This window comes from Humulus lupulus, chromosome 2, assembly GCF_963169125.1.
Source record: "Humulus lupulus chromosome 2, drHumLupu1.1, whole genome shotgun sequence".
NCBI lineage: Eukaryota > Viridiplantae > Streptophyta > Magnoliopsida > Rosales > Cannabaceae > Humulus > Humulus lupulus.
Window position 1 is genome coordinate 128,578,180 of NC_084794.1, and position 20,226 is coordinate 128,598,405.

A 20,226-nucleotide genomic window follows, 5' to 3' on the forward strand; every position below is an offset into this window, starting at 1 on the left:
TTTGAGTGTTTCTTTTCTTTTCTCTACAGCTTCCCAACCTAGTTGAGTCAAGCCCAAAGCCTACAAAAAGACCTAATTGCCCTTAAACCCAAATTTCCTCCCCAATGATTTCAAGGGCACTTTGGTCAATTACAATCATTCCCTCTTATTTTTAATAAACTCCCCATATCCAAATAAATCCCAACTATTTCCAAGTAACAACCATTTAATCTCCCATTACCCGACCAATCCCGATAAGGTGTAAATTACCAAAATAAGCCCAGGCTCACCCCGAGCTGGGTATTTGACCCCGTTGTGACTTTTCCGCTAACTTGCTCATTAGGATCGACTCGTGCCGAATAACCCAAATATATCCACATAATAATGTGGTCTCAATCATACACACACAAATTTATAATTATACCCTCAACGGGTCAAAATTATGAAAATGCCCCTTTTATAAGAAACAGGCCCATATGCATATTTAATACTTCTAAACATGCAAGCACAATTGTATTATAATATAATTTACATAATGACATACTCATAACACATAAGCTCACAATTAATACAGTTATTGCCTCCCGACCCCTTATTCCAGGCATTAAGCCACATTAGGGAATTTGGGGCGTTACAGAACATTTCTTGAAATTATTAATGCTATGCTATTACATTCAAAATTGAGTTTTAATTTTGGGGGCAAAGCCCTGTTATCCGCATGTCATATTTTGAATCATATTCCCATGAAGAAAAATAATATATCTCCATATGAGCTATGGAAAGAAAAGAAACCAAATATTGGTTATATTAAAGTGTGGGGGTGTCTTTCTTATTGCAAGACCGCAGATCATAAAAGGACCAAGTTAGGTCCAAGGGTTATAAGATGTGCATTTGTGAGATACGCCTTAAATAACAAAGCTTATAGATTATTACACTTGGAGTCTAATGAAATAATTGAATCAAGAGAGGTTGAATTCTTTGAGAATATGCCTTGTGATGACAATAAATCAAAATAACAAATTCAAATTAGAGGGCCTCAAGAGGAGACTCCTAAATTGGTTAATAAACAACCTTTATTGCATAGAAGAAGCCAAAGGCTCAAAGACTTGGGATCAAGTGAGAAGTTCTCTCAAGTAGAAACATTATATCTTATAGAAGGAAACAATGAGAAAGTTACTTGGAAATATCCAATAGTACTTCAAATAGAAGATGATCCCAAAACTTTGAAAGAAGCTATGCCTTCAAGAAACTCTGCTTTTTTAAAGGAGGCAATAAATTATAAAATTGATTCAATTATGTCTAACCATACTTGGGAATTGGTTGAACTTCCCAAAGGGTCTAAGCCAATTCGATGCAAATGGGTATTAGAAGGAAATGGCATACGATGGCACCATACAAACTTATAAGGCTGGATTAGTAGCCAAGAGATTCAAACAAAAGGAGGGAATAGATTATTTTGACACATATGCATTGGTAGCAAGAACCACTTCTATTAGATTGTTATTTTCCTTATCATCTATATATAACCTTTATGTTCAACAAATGGATGTCAAAATGGCATTCATAATAGTGGGAATTTTGTATTGAGTCAAACCCATTATGTAAAGAAAGTGCTTGACAAATTTATTCATCTCAAAATCAAAGACGCGAATACATCATTTGATTCAAACATGAAGTTTGAAAAGAATGAAGGAAGAGGAATAGCTCAATTGGAATATGCAAGTGCAATAAGAAGCCTAATGTACGACGCTCAGTGTACTAGAGTGCACATTTCATATGCAGTTAGTAAAGTTAATAGGTTTTCTAGCAATCCAAGTATAAAGTATTGGAAGGTTATTCAAAGGGTTCTAGGATACCTTAAGAGTACCAAAGAATATAGCCTTCACTATTCAAATTTTCCTAGGATATTGAAGGATATTCTAACGCTAGTTTGATATTAGGAATGGGAGACAATCCATCCACCACAGATTGGGTGTTTACTCTTCGAGGATGTGCTATCTCTTGGGGTTCCAAGAAACAAACTTGTATATCATACTCAACCATGGAAGCAGAGTTTATAGCTCAAGCAGCAACAACAAAGAGGTTGAGTGGCCTAGGGTTCTCATGTTGGATATCCTTTTTACCGCGAATATTGTATCGATGATCTCGATACATTGTGATAGTCAAGCTACTCTTGCTAGAGTATATAATAATGTGTACAGTGAGAAGTCTAGACATATAAGTCTAAGATATGAATATGTGAGACAATTGATTCAAGATGGAATCATGTCAATCTCGTATGTTAAAATAAGTGAGAACTTCGTGGATCCATTTACAAAACCTCTTGTGAGAAGGTTAGTAAGTTCCATTTCAAAAGGGATGTGACTGAAACTCCTAGAACAAAAGATTCATGAATGATGGCAACCCAACTCCAACCTTGTTAATATCAAGGGAAAGAGTTCAATGGATAAGAACAAGTCATTGATAAGTGGATTGTTTCAATACTAAGACAATTGTGAGTTTCATCCAAGATGGTTAGTTTTTGTAGCTGCCGAGGGAAGGTTAAACCAAGGTTTTTTTAATGAAGTTCAGTCAAGTGCAATAAGCATCTATATAGGTAGCAAAGATGTTGTAAGAAATTCACCTATGTGAACTTAGACGTCGTGCCGCCTCTCATGGGAGTTGGAGTTTCTCCTCGAAAAGTTCATGAAAGGATGAGCACATGGCCATTTAAGGGCTCAGCAAGAAAAGTGGGAAAATGAATGATCTAGTGGAGGTGTGTTAGATATCACTGGTTTTATCATAAGGAATACTTGGTTCAAACTTTTTAAGAAACGAATGATTTCGATAAGACTTTGTGGTATTTTTACTAAGGTAAAGTTCAAGTCGAAAGGCACTTTATTTTAGGCAATAACATTGTTTTGAGCTAGAGGAAGATGTTTGTATTTTAACCAAGTGCGAGAATGTTAGGATTAGTTAAAATACAAAGCTCAAGTGGTTTGACACAAGCAAGGTGTAAAATACTAAATGGTTTCACATAGTGAAGATGTGAAATTTGACTTTGTGTTGTAGGCATTAAAAAATTGTTTTTTTTTTGGATCCAAAGTGTTACATTGAGGTGTCTAAGGATGTCCAAAAAGTTTTGGAGCATTTGGAGGGTTTTAAGGTCAATTTGAAGAGTTTTTACCATAGCGTGTGGTATTTTGTCGCCTCCTAGGAGGCGATGCATCGCCTGAAGCCTTAGGGTTTTGAGAAACCCAGCAGGCCACACATCGCCTGCTAGTCGCATACTAGCATGTGATGCATTGCCTGACGTGTCCGTACATATACTTGTTTTAAACTCCAAATAATGTGTCAAAATCTATAATCCTATTAGTTAGACTTAATGACGGTACATACACTATAAAAAGATTCTCTTATAGTTTTGATAGACTTGATCACTCTCTCAAATCTCTCTCTCTCTCTAGCTTTCAAGATCATAAGTTTTCTCCAACAAATTCATAAATAAAGTGCTTGTCTTTGTGAATTTTAAGGCTTGTTCAATCACAATTCTCATTTCCTCATAGAAAGGCCTCAAGCATCCATTAGTGTCTAGGAAATAGAGATTTTGGACAGCGATACTCCTCGTGTATAAGCCTTGTTTTGATTCCCATCAAAGAAGAAGAAAGTTCAAGTGACGTTCGAGAAGGGTTTTGAAGCTTTAAAGAAGATCCAAGTAATGCTAGAGACCACAGTACAATGACTACTCCATGTCAGATACCACCACCTACGTCCCGATTGTAATGTTAGAAAGAGAAATAGACATTCGTTTTATTTGTATTTCCAAAGTAACAGTTATGGAATACTCTTGTAAGGAAACCTATTTAAAAGGGACATGATGAACCCTTAGAAAGGGGTTCAATATTTTGTATGAATGGGAAGAAAAACACAGTAATACAATTCTCTCTATCTCTTCATTTTGATTTTTTATTCCAACTGTTGCATCGTATCATTTTTATATAACTCACCTAGTTCATATATGCATCTTATTTTCAAAGTTTTAAATCATCTTAGTTGGTTAACAATTTTCACTCATTAGCAATTGACAAATATATAGTTGAGGCATTCAACAACTATATAAGCCAAAAAAATAGTTTTTTTACTTTGTTTTATTATTATATTGGAATATAATAGCAACTCTAGTAATTTTCACTCAATTTAACTATGAATTAGTTTTTGACTTATGCAATGGTTACCAAGTTGTATTTTAAGATGATACAAATTATCCAATGGAAACCTTTTAGTTTTGGTTATCAATTTTAAGATGTTACAAATTTTGTTGGACACTATATGTATTTTCCAAATTACTTGAATGATGATGTGTTCAATGGCTTAGGCAACTTGCTTGCATGTTTATTAATATGATGATTTGGCAACTAGTTTCCCTTAATCTGCTTGTAAATCAAAGTTAATCATTCAATAGTTAATAAGGACCTTTATAGTTTCTAGATATTAAATCGAGAACTAATTTGTTTCAAATAAATGAATATTGCAGACACCAATAACATAATTGTGTTTCATATATCTGATTAAGATTCAAAAACACATAAGTTATGTAAAATAATTTCTATTGATTACACATAACAAAAAACTGTCTTGTTGGATATTGATAGCAACCAGTTAGTAACCAATACCAAATATTAGATGGTTAAAATATCTCTGTATTTTTATATGTATTTTAATATATGATTATTATTAAAATGCACTATCACTGAACAGATTTTATGAAAAGGATCGGGCTGTGGAGGATCTAATCTAGCTTGATCATTTGGGTTGATCATGCAAGACCCTTGAGGGTCGGAATGGTTGGATATTGCAAGACCTTCATTGTTTGAACTGTTATTTTTCTGTCTTTGGGCTGCTGACATAAACCAATCATGAAAAGGCGTTCTAAACTTAAACCAGCTTACTTTTTCTATAAATAACATCCAATGGACCAGAAATGGGATCTTGAATTCATTATTCACCATATTTGTACTTTTTCTTGAGATACTTTGAGAGAATCCTCATAATAATGATATGAACATCTAGCAACCAAATGTTTGTTGTATTATAATAAAAAGAGTCAATATATAGACACCACGAAGTTACCTTGTTTGCTATAAAATTCATTCATTATTTAACATTATAATAGCACTTTAGTAGTATATTTTAATAATGTAAGTCATAAACAAATTCAAACAATATTATAATAGAGACTGCAGAACTAAACATTTTGCAAACCATAATGTGAATTAGAAATATGAATAATGTATCAACTAATCATGTTACAAGAGTAAAACAATTATTGTGTAATATGTTCATCCTATTAGAAAATTTTTGATCAATCTATATACAATATATTTTTCGAAATTAGATAAATCAATAGCAATAAATTCTATTTATTACCAAAGTATGGATTCCAATCGATTTTCTTACCTTGCTACACAAGTAATTATTGCAAGAATGTTGATTTGTGATCTCAACTCAAATGGTGTTCAACATTTAGATCTGTAACACTCAAGATATAATGGCAGACTATGATTGAATACGCAAATAATTTGTGTTAGACTACTATTTGGTTGTTAACCAATCTAGGCAACATCAAGAACGTTGGTGGAGAATAAAATAGTGTTGGATAGCTTCAATGGTATTTTCAGACTTCTAGTTGTGTATCAAAAGTACCCAAGTTATTATATCTGTAACATTGAAGTACATAAATTATATTTTTTGGTAGTAAAATTACCTTCTGGCAATATTTTGGTGTAGTTTGATACAGTTGTGTATTCTTACTGTTAAGTCTGTTTGCGATATGTAGGCGAAAGTACCCAATCAAAGATAAATTTGAAGCGAAAATACTCAATTTAAGGGATATTTATGGTGAAAGTACTCAAATTATAGATAAATTTGATGTCACATGGGCAGATTTAATGACAAAATAGACGACTATACCAAAACATAGACAGAAGATACTTTTGCCTAAAAAAAATAATTTGAGGTATTTAAGTACTACAAACATTATAACTTTGGTACTTTTGCCAAAACTATTCCTTAAATTTATTTTAAATCTTATTTCTGAATGAGTAATACTTGAAGTGACATTTTTTTTACATTTATTAGAAATTCATGTATGATTTAATTTAAACAAAGGTGTTGATTATGTTTTTCGTTAACAATTAATTTATGAAAGAGATAACTATGTTTCTAATGAAATAAAGGACAAACGAGTTTTAGTGGTTGAACCCGCAAAAGTGACTTACATTCATTGGATTATATTATTGTTCTCTCGTTTTTAAGTCACGATTCTAGTTACATTTTGGCTATATGATATTGTATTGTGTTATGAGTGCTATAGTGTGTTATTGGCTTGTTGTTGTCAAGTAAGTATGCATGCATGGATATAACTTGCTATTAGGACAACCATGTTGACATTTGGCAGGTAGCATCTGGCAGTCGCAAGGGCTGTACTACAGGCGTGCAAGATGTCTGCCATCATGGAGGTCAATTGGGGGTACCACCAACTACCAAATTCGTCAACGGATACTTAATGCATGAAACATGCTGAGATTGATTTCTCTAGTTGTTAACATTGTGCGGTTTAAATAATATTTAATGATATCTATTTATGTTGTTTTCTTTGTGTTTGGTTTTATGGGGCTACCTATATAACACGAGAACTTTTGTTCTGCATATAAAGGGAAATTAAAGCGTTGTACTTGAATAATAAGTGTCAAATTTGTCTATTTCAAATTTATTATTATTTTATGATTATACATTTGATTATTTATTTACATGTATAATTAGTTTATTTTGTATTTTTAGGAGTTTCAAGACATTGTTGGTGAAAAATGCTAAGTTTCGAATGTTTAACACGCATTGGTTAATATTAGTATACAAGTCTGGAACTTCATGCTCAATTTTGATATTATTTCGACCATCTATTGGGAAATTTCCAGAAACACAAGTTGTAGATATTTTTTGAAGATTTCTATCTATTTTTGAATCGTTTAATTCCGAGTTGTATCAAGAAAGTTATGATCAAAATACCAATAGTAGGTGCAACAAAAAATTTGAAGAAATTAAATCACTCGAGCGCCTAGGCACTACCAGGTTTCTGAGGTGGTGGAGTGCTCGAATCCTTAGGTGCTTGAATAGTGGCGCCCAGGCGCTGTCCGTGCAATTATTTTTAATTTTAAGTTTTTAAGTTAATTTTATATGCAATTTTTAGAGGGCTATAAATAGGACTTTAAGAGTTCGGCTGGAGGAAAGAGATGCACTCTGCAGAGGCTACAAAAAAGACAATCAAGAGGATCACAAGCCAAAGTGAAGATTGAATTGTGCGACTGATCACCGAATTTTTCTTTCCATTACTTTCTCTCTTTGTTCTACATATTGCTATAATGTTTATGATATTAATGTTTGTAGTTTATATGGAGTAGACTTTTCTTAAGTTAAGGGCAATTTTAAAGCCCTAAATATGATATTGAGATTTTAATAATATTTATTGTTTTCCTATTCCTGATATCAAATTCACTATTATGTGCTTAATTTCATAATTATCGTTTTAATATTCTTTCGAAGGCCGCTAAATTGGGTTTTGCTTTAATCTACTATCACCTTGGAATTTAATTCATCTAATCATTTAGAATTTTAGGATTGGAGTGATAATGAAATTAAGATTAATGTCAAAATTAGTTTTAATTATTGTTGTACCCAAAAAACACGAGCTCAACTATCTTGCTTAGGGTATAGCTGGTGCGAAATAAATAAAGAAGGCAAGACCTCGGAGATGTTTCATTATCTCCTAACCAAACAACTCGAGGTTGTGTCACTGAGTCTGGAACAACCTGGGATCTTGCAGACCATTAGAGATGCAAATGACAGAGATCGAGGTACCCGGTGTCCAGATCGCCTGCATCAAGCCCGAGCATTATCTAAGTCAAACCATCTCATTCTAGTCATATCCAGCTTGAGAATGCCATCTATCTCGGATGCCCAATATGAGCATTAAATACATACAATCGTTATATATATTGATTGTTTGATGTAAAATGACAATAGGCTTAATTGGGATATTTAAGTGTCCATTAACTTGGGAAGTTACCCAATATTGTATGCTACTATTTATAGTACGGTTACCCAATATTGTCCACTATTATTCAATATTGTACGGTTACAAAGGGAATGGACAATAAAAGGGATGGACATTCTGTATGCAAAAACATTGTCGAAATTTTCATAAAAAATTTCGTCTAGGGTTCCTAAACAGATCAATAATAGTGACTTGTGGACTATGTGGATTTTAACCACTGAACCACATAAATTGTGATTATTTTTATATTTCTTTAGATTCGGTTTACATTAAGATTAATATCTCTATTCCGGATGTCTAAATCTCTGTTGACAAAAAATCGTGTCAATAGATTGGTGCTTTCACTGAGAGCAGATTAAGCTTGAAATCTTGCATGATATTCAACCCAGAAATCATCATGGTGGTTACTCATTCCATGTGCAACAATAAAATGGAGAAGCCTAATGATTAGGGAGGTCAGCATACGACCATCCCCAAAAGGGCAGGTACATGCACACAGCACTGCCCAGGAAAACAGCACATGGACTAGGATGATGTCGGAAGTTCGACCTCACTCCCACCATTGAAATGAAGAATGCTCAATTCTGGAGCCACCTTGCCCAGGCTAATAGGTCATTAGACGAGATCATGGCTCGACTACCTCCACCTACGACCGACGACAATGTCAGAAGGAGGCAAAGTGGGTCCCTCAGATCTTGGTCCCACCGAAATAATCAACCTAATATCAACCATTCCATTAGAAAAGCAACAACAATCTTTATGCCTTTTGAACGGACTCCCAAGAACAACCCTCCTACTAATAACAACAGGAATGGACAAGTGGCTCACACTCACAGAAATCAGTCTGGCCAGGCAGGGCGAGTGGAGACCACATCGAGAAGGGAGGAAATTCATGTAATAGCTCTGTGTTGCCATCAACTCGGGAAATTTGAGTAGACAATGGGCGCGCTAATTTGGTCTGTCTAGATGGGACATGAATTGCTTCACCAATAAGGCATCCTCCTTCACCTATTCGTCATCCAACACCACCACACCCACAAAGGAATGCACCAGGGCTTGGGAATGAATGGAGACATTCTATACCTGCAAAAGACACATATGCCCCATGATCTTGCGCTAATAATCAACCTCCTCGACCTAAACCACGAGCAGTAAGCTTCGTGGATGGTAGTTATTGGACGGAAAGCAATTGTGTGGGCAGGACTGGGAATGCCCGTAACATGAATTCCCATAGGCACGAACGTGATCTGAGAAATCAGTTGAGTTCAGCTCAAAGCTTGCGCTCCAATACAAAGTCCGTCCTGCGTGATCATCTAAACATTAAAAGAGGACAGTCAGCTCGGTATGATGATCTGACCTATATTCAGAACAAGGGAGAACCATCTATTGTGCATGATAATGGAAACATCTTACCTAACCGAGCTGAAGCTTGGAGGGACAATAACCTACTTAACATGCACAATAGGATGGGAGCTGGTAACCAGCTCTCAAATAACCTAGAGATGAGGGATCCAACCCTCGAACGGTTGGCCTTGATGGAGGAGAAAATGAAGAGGCTCTTGTCTGAGAAAAACATAGATGATTGTGATTTTGATCAGGAGCTCGAGCCTTTTGCTCCTCATATCGCAACAACTCCGTATCCCATTGGCTTCAGAATGCCAACTATGCCCATATATAACAGAACCACTGATCCGTCCAACCACATTGGGACCTTCAAAGCTTTGATGATGGACTACATTGTGAGCCTTAATCTGCGGTGTGTTCTATTCCCAACTACATTGGCTGGACCAGCCAAGCTATGGTTCGGCAAATATAAGAAGAACTCAATCACAACTTGGAAAAAGTTGTCCTCCGAGTTCAAGAGAAAGTTCTGAGCTGTCAAAGAGGTTCGAGTGGAGGCCAAATCACTAGCCAACATTAAGCAACAACCCGACGAGTCCCTGTAGGCTTACCTCAATTGATTTACTAATGTAGCGGCCTGAGCTAGAGACGTTAATGACAGTGCCAAGCTCATGGCCATGAGAACCATAATCACTATAGGAGGAGATCTTTTGAAGGAGCTCCAGAGGAAAGGAGTGAAAATTGTAGATGAATTTCTAGCTCTAGCTCGAGAATGGATAAATCTAGAAGATGCGGAATGTGCTGTCGCTGAAACCAGCTAGACTCTCGTTCAGCCTGCTGGAGTGATGGTGAATGTTGCAGCTACGGCTCAGCCCGCTACCCAGAATAACCAAGCAGAAGGCAATAAAAGGAAACAAAATGGTGAGGGTGACCAGAACGTGTCCAAGAAAAATAAGCACGGGAAGAAGTACACTTCTATCTCTTCACCACGTATACCGACCTAATAGATACACGGGAACATATTTATTTGGCTAATTATGACTATCTTCCGTGGAAGAAGCCCGAGCCCATGAAACATCAAAGGGAAAAGAGAGACCTGGCTAAATTATGTCGATACAATAATGAAATGAGCTCGATATAGTTTAAGAAGTCTACGAAGTACTGGTCCTGTGAGAGGAAGGCACCTGCCTTTAAATGCCCATCACTCTAGGCCCCGAAGTCTTCTTGCAACGGAGTGCAGCTCCACTCTCCAGCCAAAGGAGGTTGAGCATAAAATTCGGGACTCATCTCTATCCCATGAATCATCATTATCTTGTTGACTTTGTCCTGATTTGTTATTCGAGACACAATCCTCTCGGCCTCAAAGAAACTATCAGGTCCTTCTTGACCTCCCTCTCCACCACTGGACCAAAGTGGGGAATGGGGGTCTCGGGGGCGACCTGCTTATCCTCGCCTCGAGAAGAGAAGCCTATCACAATCTTTTCCTTTTGAGGGGCCATGACAAAGATTTTGGTTCGCCTAATTATAAAATGACCCATTAGAGGCGACCTGGGAATATAAGTTAACTCTAATAATGGAATAAGTGGCGACCTAAAATTCTAGGGCTTCATTACTCTACCCATGGCATCAATGAGTCAAGAGTAGTTCACATGCCTGAATCTCGGGAAAGTGCTGAAATTTTAGGATTCGTGTGTCAGACACAATGGTTTTGAAAGGTGGTTTAATGCAAACCGCTCAAATACCGTAACTCTTAAGCTAGCCAAAATTGAACCTAAAACCCTTGAATCTTTGAACCCAAAGATTAAAACATTCATCCTATAAACCATAAAAACCTAGAGAATAGCCCATTTTTTGTGCATTATTCCTAATCATTTCTAGCGTTATTATTTTTGGCCTAGTAAATACCTACACTAAACTCGTATAGAACCAAAGTAAGGCAAAGTCACTGGAAAATTTCATAAAATTTGTTGGAAAATGAGAAAATGAAATTTAAACCATGGACGAGCATACTTACAGATTGGTTTCTTAATCGATGAGTGGAGGAAGAATCACTACAACAATTTTTAGTATATATTACAAAATAACACATATTTAGAAGCGTTATTAATGGTTGATTAAAATAAAAACACGGAACTATTTTGGCGCCATATGAAATACACCTCTAGGCGCCAAACGAAATTTTTTTGGGTCTAATCTCTCTTAGCCAAATTTTAATCCCTAAATCTAGGTTACCCAAACAATTTCTCTCAGCCTCCATCTATCACTCTCGTCTCAACTCATCTCTCTCTGCCTCACGAAGTCACGCCAATTATCTCAAGCTTCCAGAGTTCTATCTCTGCCTTACGACTTCACGCCGACTATCACAAGCTTTTGGAGTTCTATCTCTGCCTCACGCCGACTATCTTAGGTAATATTCTCTCCTGAGAGGCTTGGGACGATGGTGGATCGTGTGGCGATAGAGGTATCTCAGTACCTTCATTTTTCTCGTCTTTCAATTGCACACCCTCTCATCTTTGTTTCTGTCCTCTGCAGGTGGTGGCGGCGATGGGCTCTCGGTGAGGGAGCTTGGGAAGTTGGCAAATGGATCTCGGTACCCTCCCTTCTGTTTTGTTACTGAAAGTCCATTTTTCCATATCTATTTTGTTTTTGTATTTCTCTCTTCCCTTCTCTATGTTGGTCTTTTTCCCATTTTTTTTCTTTCTTTTTAATAAAATGGCCAAATAAGCTATATGTATTTCTGATTGTTTGTTTTGGATTTAGACAGAGTTGGAAGTTTTACAATAGGTTTTCTTTCATTTGTAAATCCGGTGTTCTTGATTTTCTTAGTTGTTTGAAGATTTTTTTTTCTGGTTTTGTTGCTTGTTAATTAGGAATATATATTTTGATTTGTTTTTTGAAATTGATTTGATAATCTGATATGGGAAATTAGTAAGGAAAGATGCTTTCATGATTCTTGATGGTGGTTTTGTACCAAGTCAGCTCAAATTATATATTTCGCTTCTTTGTTTCTTTGAGTATTTCTTCATTTTCTTGTTGCCAAGGTTATTATTTTCAATAACTCAGATTTTATGGCTGTTAATGGTTATCATAGCAGGAAAAAACTGCATTTCTCACCCATTTGTGAATTAATTCAAGCGAAATAGATGGTTAGATAAATGAAATAGAAGCTGCTCGTGCTCACTTTGGTAGAAAATTTTCAAACTTGGCATTTTCTTTGTATAGCTCTCTCTATAAAATTGTCTACTATATTTATATCTATGTTAATGAAGCAACTAGTAAATTGTTGAAACAATAAATTGCTGCTAGTGTAGATATTTCAGCTTAGTAGCTTACATAAGTACCCATGATTTCTCTCATCACTTGTTCTTTTTCTGCAACTCATAAGATTTAACCCTAAAAATTAGAATGGGTAAATCATTTGCTTTGAGCCTTAGTTATGTATTAGTGTTAGTGTTTTGTTTGTTTGTTTCTTTAACTTTTAGTTTTGCTTTTTTGATTTATTCAGATTTTTCTTTCAAAGCTCCATTTTCCCTTTCCTATGTTTTTTTCATTTCCTTCTATTTTTTCTTTCGACTGTTTTTTATTTTTTTCTTTAACATCTTTAGTGCATTTTGCTACTGGTTTAATGACATAGAATATGTATTTTGCTATTGGCTTTGGTGTATTTTGTTACTAGTTTGTGTTGTTTTTTTACTGCTACTGTTTGTCTATTTTGGTACTACTATTGGTCTATTTTTTTAAATTTGTTAAATTAATCATGCCACAATTACATAGGTCCAATTACTTTAACAATTTCCTTGAATCTAACTGGGCATTCTTTTTAGGTTTTGCTAAAGTACTTTCTAACTTTATTATTGTTTTTGAGTCATTTTGTCATATATATTATCTTCATTTTCTGCAGGTTAGCAGTGGTTTATTTAACATTAGAATTCATACTACTTGTTTCACATGGTTTCTATTTTATTGTTTGATCAATAATTGTTACCTCAATTTTAAATTGGTAACTTCTAAGTTATGTGGCCTTCCTATGTGAATGTTATGTGCTAAGAAATTGAATGTCATCATTAGAGTATATATTCCCTTTGAATAATCATAGTTTAGTCCTATGAAACAAACATAAGAGGTTTTGTCTTTAGGCTTTTAAGAGATCAATACAGGAGGGAGTTTGTTTACAAGCATATAACATGGAGACTTTAAATATATTCTATTCCATATGCAGTGTAGCAAGTTCCTGTTTTAAAATTACTCACGAAGTTGTTAGTTTCTTCTGTAGTTTTTTTTTTTCTTTTTCAGATTTCAAATTAATATCAAGAAAGTGTTTTGAATATTGATTATATATATTTGTTTCTAATTGAGATAACACAGAGAAAATTAAAACTAGAGAGGTTGTATGCTCGCTAATTCAAACACTCACAGGGCCTCTCTTTCTCACGCTCTCCTCTTTCCCTCGCCTCTCTCAAATTCTCACCTCACTGAAGCCTTTCTCGGAGTAGCTCAAGAGGTAAGGCATTTTGATTTTTTTTTTAACTTTGATTTTGATATTTAGTGTTTGAGTTTGTTAAGTAAAACTTGTATTGATTTTTGTTTTGGTGTTGGGGTATTATCAGTGGGTATAAGTCTTGGTTTCTCCCCTTGTTGCTCATTTGGTTCTTCGATCCCCTATTTCACAATCAGGTAAGTCAAACTTCCATTTACATATTATTAATGAATAACCAAATTTTTGTATATATATATATATATATATAGTACATATTATACAAAGATAAATAATAGGTGCTTGCCATCCTTTTTTTTTTTTTTTGTCTATGTATATAAAGAAATGTTAAGAATGTGGGTTATGTTCTCGGTTTGTCAAAATGTGAATATTATATATAGATAAGATAAATGAAATTAAATATAATTTTATGACAGCTAATTAGATAACTCATGATACTATATTCTTATGAACTAATGTGTTGTTAATAGAAAATTGTTTTGTTTTGTTTTAGGTGTTTTTCACTTTTTAATGAATTTGTACCTACTTTTCTCTATCACTAGAATGGTCAAGAAGCTAAACCGATACTCTATATTACAATAGAAAGTATTCTTATATAGTTTTAGGTATCTACAAGACACAGTATGTTATAACTAATATAAATTTGAATTTTTTTTAATACAGGTCTATTTGTTGTATTATGGCTTTGGTGCTCTCCTTGCCTTTTCAACATTTTTTTTTACATGTGTGGATTGTTTGCTTAAAATGATCCAAATTATTTCTCCATGTGTGTTCTTTGTCTCTACTCAACTTATATCAAGAAAACATTTTGAATATAGTCAATACATGTATAATTTTTTGTGCTGGAATTATTTCTAATTGAGAGAATGCAAAGAGAAAAATTAGAGATGTTGTAAGTGTGAGAATATGGTGCTTAATACTTAATGTTTGTGATTTGAGAATATGGATTTAGATTACCTTTTCTTTAGTCCTTTTGTTGGCCTTTGTGTATGAAATTTGGATTTTACAGATTTGATTTATGCATATTCTAGAATCTAAATTTATCAGGCTTTTATTCATGTGAAAATTTATAATATTGATTGTATGGGTTTTGATCATAAATAATGAGATTTTTGTTTGGTGCTGTTATATTGCTAATATATGGCTTTATCTCTGTATTTTTATTCTATTTGTAATATAGTTAAAACTTTTCTGGATAGCTGCCTCCAAGAGAAGAGGCAAGATACTTTGTGTGCAAGCAATCTTTCACGGGAGACTCTTACTTTTGTTTGCATTTTGCAAGTGGTATGTTTTTTCTCTCTAATTTTCTCCCTTTCACCTCTGAATTTAATTTTAGTGCTAATGATTGTGATTTTGTATTGTGGAATAGATTAAATTTTGGTTCTAATTTGGTATAATATGACACATTCAGAATATAGCCACAATTTTGTGTGATTTTGAATTAAAAACTTGTAAACTTGGGGTTCTAAAAGTTTGGAGAATGATGCTGAAAACTCATGTATATTGTATGTTGTAACCCAATGTTTTTTCTCTCTAATTTTCTCCCTTTCACCTCTGAATTTATCTGTTTGTTTGTGGAAATATCACTACTTCTTGGCCTTTTCTTTTTTAATAAGCTCATAATACCGAGCTAGAAGATGAACCTCCAACAAAAAGATGACTTTCATCAGCCTTTGTCAAGGTATAAAGAAGAAAGTCTTGTGTTGTGCTTTAGAATTATGCTACTGAATCTTTTTTTCATTTTCATTAATCTTTATGTATCGATAAAGTTCTTTAGGTATCATAAATCTGAAAATAGTAATGTTGAGCGTTCTGGAGCTCGGGGATTGAGTGAGATCAGTTTCTTAATTTGAGAAAGATTAAATTTCATATCTTGTTAGATGCAACTTATGTCTGTTCTTGATTATCTGAATTCAGGGCATACACTAAATATTTTGATACTTTTTGTATTTAAATATAATACATAGTGCTTTTAAATATCCTACAATTGGTAGACACATACTTTATAAGTTTAAATACTCAGTTCTAGAATAACATATTAATAAGGGAAAGAAAAATAAGTCTCACTCTTTGGTTATTACTCTTGGTAAAGAGATTTTCCATTCTGCGATTGTTTATCTATTCTTTTCTTGAATTTCCATCTGTTTGTCTTTTCTCTTATAGTACCTTGTGTATTTAATTCTAGTTCCTATACAATATTATTTGGTTCAGTAGTATATTTTCTTGGCTATGCAACCTGTAAAGTCAAAATCTTTCATAGATGCATTCTAAGATTTTGTGATAGGTTGCAGTTTCCACTACAAAGGCTTATATAAAATTTCTTTCTGATGGATTTGTGTCTCAACTTGTGATTAAACTACGTAACATATTGATTTGGATATAAATAATTGTCAAAAGTTCTTGATCCATGCAGCTGGAATATGGTCACTTGCTCTCTTGATGGTTTGGTCATTGGTCTGTAAGTAAATTCATGGCGAAAAACACCAAATTTTTGCTTATATGAGAAAAATTTGAGCTTATATGTCACACACAAATTTGAGACTTGAAACTTTAAGATTTTTTCTAAGTAGTTGGGAATGGTTTTTGGTGCTACAGAGGAACTCCAAGCCAGAACTTATCAGGCATCCTTTCTGCAAGCATAGGAAACTTAACAAATCTCCAAAGTGTGTAAGTGGAAAAACCAGTGCTGTCATTCTCATTTTGTTTGTCTTCATAATTTGTTTGCTGCTGACCCTTTATTTATTTGTTTATTATTATTATTTCTCTGTCTGAAGACTATTACAAAGCAATAATATAACAACTCATATCCCCTCTAAGATTGGGAGGCTCCAAAAGCTTGACACACTTGATCTTTCCAATAACAACTTCAATAGTCAAATTCCCAACACTATCACACTTAAAGAGTCTTCAATACCTGTATGTAAACTCTGTTGATTAATTTTGAGTTAAATATTTTCATGTTAAGCTTGATGGTAATTACATGATTTGGAACTGGATCAAGTGACTAGACAATAACACTTTGAGTGGAGCAATTCCTGCATCTTTGCCTAACATGACACAGCTTGTCTTCCTGTAATTCTTTTCAACTTTTAGCATTTTAATACTACTTGTTATCAAGGCTCCATCACAAGTTGAATAGTTTATAAAAAGGTTTTATGGGATTTTTTTTAATGGTCTAGGGACCTGTCATACAACAATCTAAGTGGTCCAGTACCAAGGTTGCCTGCCAAGACCTTCAAGTAAGTCATTTTCTATATTGTAATTGTTGTTGTTGTTATTAAGATAGATTATTTGAGAGATTATCATTAAATAACATGTTACAACTGCTCTAATTTGTTTCAAGCCTGGGCTACATTTGTCTACTAATTCTTGGGTTTGGTTTCCTTCTTTGGTGAAGGTACAGACACAACCAGCAAATTTTTTTTGACGTCAACGGTTAGTAAACCTAACTCATTTTTAAGAAATATCATTAAAAAAGAAACAGAAGAAGAAGAGATTAACAGTTGTAGGCTTTAAAAAATTTCAGAGAAACATCTTCAGCAGCAGAAAGTACTTGGTTGGAAAAGGTGGTTTTGGAAATGTCTACAAAGGATGTCTCAGAGATGGTATAGTAGTAGCAGTTAAAAGGCTTAAAGATGGTAATGCCATTGGTGGTGAGATTCAATTCCAAACTGAAGTTGAGATGATCAGGCTGGCAGTTCACATGAACCTTCTTCAGCTTTTTGGGTTTTGTATGATGGCCTCTGAGAGGCTCTTAGTTTACCTCTATATGGTAATGTCATGGAGCAAGTTTCATGCATGATTTACTTTTGTGTATCTTGTAATGTTTCTGTTTTTCATTTTTGAGTAAAAAATGTTCAAGATTATAAAACTTTATTATGTTATGCTTTCAAACTTAAGTTAGAACTAAGATCTCATGAAGTAGACACATTCATGGTTTGAATTAGTTATTGTTTAATGTAATACTTATGGTTTATCAATCTATTGAGAATTACATTTTATGATTAATTTTGATTTTTTTTATCAAAATACAATAATGAAAATCTTTTAATTAAAAACAAAACCTTATAAGTATACTTATCAAAATAAAATTTAAAATATATTATCCACACTAAAGTAACAAAATTTTATTACTAGACTTTTAATATGTTATGATTTAGAAACATATTATAAGCATAACAAATCGTTATGATTTATATAATATAACAAACTAAAAACGTTATCAAAATAATCAAATGTAACAGTGGAAAAGTGTTTATGCAAAAAATATAAGATTAAATGTCAAATTTATAACCAAATACTCTAACTAAATGTTATTATTTGAATATTATAGCAACTAAAAATGTGTTATTGAATAGTTTAAGATAACATCGAACATAACATCCGAATACTGTTATAGAAAAGACAAGACTTTTAATAACAGGGGCTATGTTAGCATTTTCAGAAGCGTTATCAATACTCTCGGTTAGCAATTTTTAAGTGTTATGAATACTGTTTTTTCTTGTAGTGAATAGAAAATGCCTAAAAAATTCTAGCGCGAAGACCTGAGAATTTCTGGGAAGCAAAGGATTTCAGAGAGTTTGAATATTTTGAGAAGAAGAGAGATAAAAGGAAAGTTTCAAATGCAAAGGTGGCTAGGCACAGATTCTACTCTTTTATTTATACATAAACTTTTGGGACGAACCTGAGCAACATGATTAAAGCGAAAACAAATCCAAGGGTCAGAATTAAATAAACCAAACAACAACAAAAATTTAACAAGATAACTGTCACAGTACTCGAAACCTGAATAGACACCTATAACAAGCAAACACGTGTCTCATACTTGAGTTAGTAGGTGGGCACATTTTCTCATGACAGAAGCTGAAAATCCCATACTGTGCGTAACTGAAGTGACATCATGCACGAGCATGAGCTTGGGGGCCAAATGTTGAACCCTAAAAATACGAGCTCAACAATCTTGCTCGGGGTACAACTGTCGTGAAATAAATATAGAAGGTAAGACCTGAGAGGTGTTTCGTTAAATCTTGACCAAACAGTTTGAGGTTGTGTCACTGAATCCATAATAGCCTAGGATCACCCAAACCGTTAGAGATGCAAATGACAGAGATCGAGGGACCCGGCCTCCAAATCACCTACATCAAGCACGAGCATTATCTAAGTCAAACCATCCTGTTATAGTCTTATCCAACTTGAGAATGGCATGTAGCTCAGATGGGAGAGTTCCTATAGACTCGGATGCTCAATATGCGCAATAAATACATAAAATTGTTATTAATATTTATTAATTGATGTAAAATAGCAATAGGCTTAACTAGGATATTTAAGTGTCTATTAACTTGGGAAGTTATCCAGTACTGTATGTTACCATTTTTAGTATCATTTCCCAATATTGTCCACTATAATTCTCTATAAATACAAGAGGAATGGATAATAAAAAGGAGGAAAATTCTATATGCAAGAACTTTGCTGAAATTGTCATAAACAATTTCGTTTAGGGTTCCTACACAATCAATAATAGTGACTCGTTGACTAGGTGTATTTTAACCACTGAACAACGTAAATTATGATTGTTTCTATATTTCTTTAGATTCAATTTATAGTAAGTTTAATCTCTCTATTTCGGATTTCTAAATCCCCTCTTGACGAAAAACTGCGTAAATAATTATGATGAATATGACCTAAGTTAAATGAATTATATGTTTATGGATTTATTACTTAGATTAGCATATCTTTATTGAACTTAATATTTTCATTAAATTAAATCTTTGATAGTCCTCGTGGTTTCGACTCTTTCTACTGCATTACTAAAAAAGTTGGAAAAATCTTGTTAAATTTTATACGACAAATAACAAGCATCATTGAGTAATGAGTAGGATGAACTTGGCGTGTGGTGATCGCATGTTATGGAATAAATTAATCTGAAGGATCAGGGTTTTCCATACATTATGTTTTTAGATGCTTTAATGTTTCCAACGTTATGTTTAGTTGCCTAGAATCACACATTAGTTTTTACTTATTTTTATTCTAAGAGTGGTTCCCCAAAAGTTTTATTTTATATTGAATTGAAAATATTTATTTAAAAAAAAAACAATTTTCATGAAATATAAGTCTTAAAATTTATTTTTGGCCTGTCTTGGGAGAACAATATTTTACAACGATAGTGTTCGTGATTCCTTAAAGAAACTTATAAGTGTGGTTGAATCACTATAGTGCTCAAGATTCATGAAAAGTCACTTGTAAGTGCGATTAAATCATCAAGGTGTCATCTATAGTGTAATTGAATTGTTAAAATGCACAAGACACTTATAGGTGTGATTTA

General features: G+C 33.8%; 1 protein-coding gene and 1 long non-coding RNA gene across 2 annotated transcripts; both read left to right on the forward strand.

Annotated features, from left to right (window-relative positions):
* Positions 1-11,888: 11,888 nt before the first annotated feature.
* LOC133816295 (uncharacterized) lies at positions 11,889-15,190 on the forward strand. The gene is made up of 3 exons (XR_009885137.1): positions 11,889-13,910; positions 14,017-14,083; positions 15,085-15,190. It is a non-coding gene; the product is annotated as an uncharacterized LOC133816295 (long non-coding RNA).
* A 1,134-nt stretch (positions 15,191-16,324) lies between these two features.
* Positions 16,325-17,706, forward strand: LOC133814714 (LRR receptor kinase SERL2-like). The gene is made up of 6 exons (XM_062247642.1): positions 16,325-16,362; positions 16,500-16,571; positions 16,679-16,820; positions 17,084-17,143; positions 17,248-17,301; positions 17,383-17,706. Exons 1-6 carry the CDS (start codon positions 16,325-16,327, stop codon positions 17,704-17,706), a joined length of 690 nt encoding a protein of 229 aa, XP_062103626.1.
* The last annotated feature ends 2,520 nt before the right edge of the window (positions 17,707-20,226 follow it).

What these genes read in the sequence shown, in the direction of transcription:
- LOC133814714 (XM_062247642.1), top strand. Translation starts at nt 16,325, where the DNA reads ATGGTCACTTGCTCTCTTGATGGTTTGGTCATTGGTCT. An exon ending in GATGGTTTGGTCATTGGTCT is followed by an intron (nt 16,363 to 16,499) that starts GTAAGTAAATTC and finishes TTGGTGCTACAG; the next exon opens with AGGAACTCCAAGCCAGAACT. An exon ending in TTAAAGAGTCTTCAATACCT is followed by an intron (nt 16,821 to 17,083) that starts GTATGTAAACTC and finishes TTAATGGTCTAG; the next exon opens with GGACCTGTCATACAACAATC.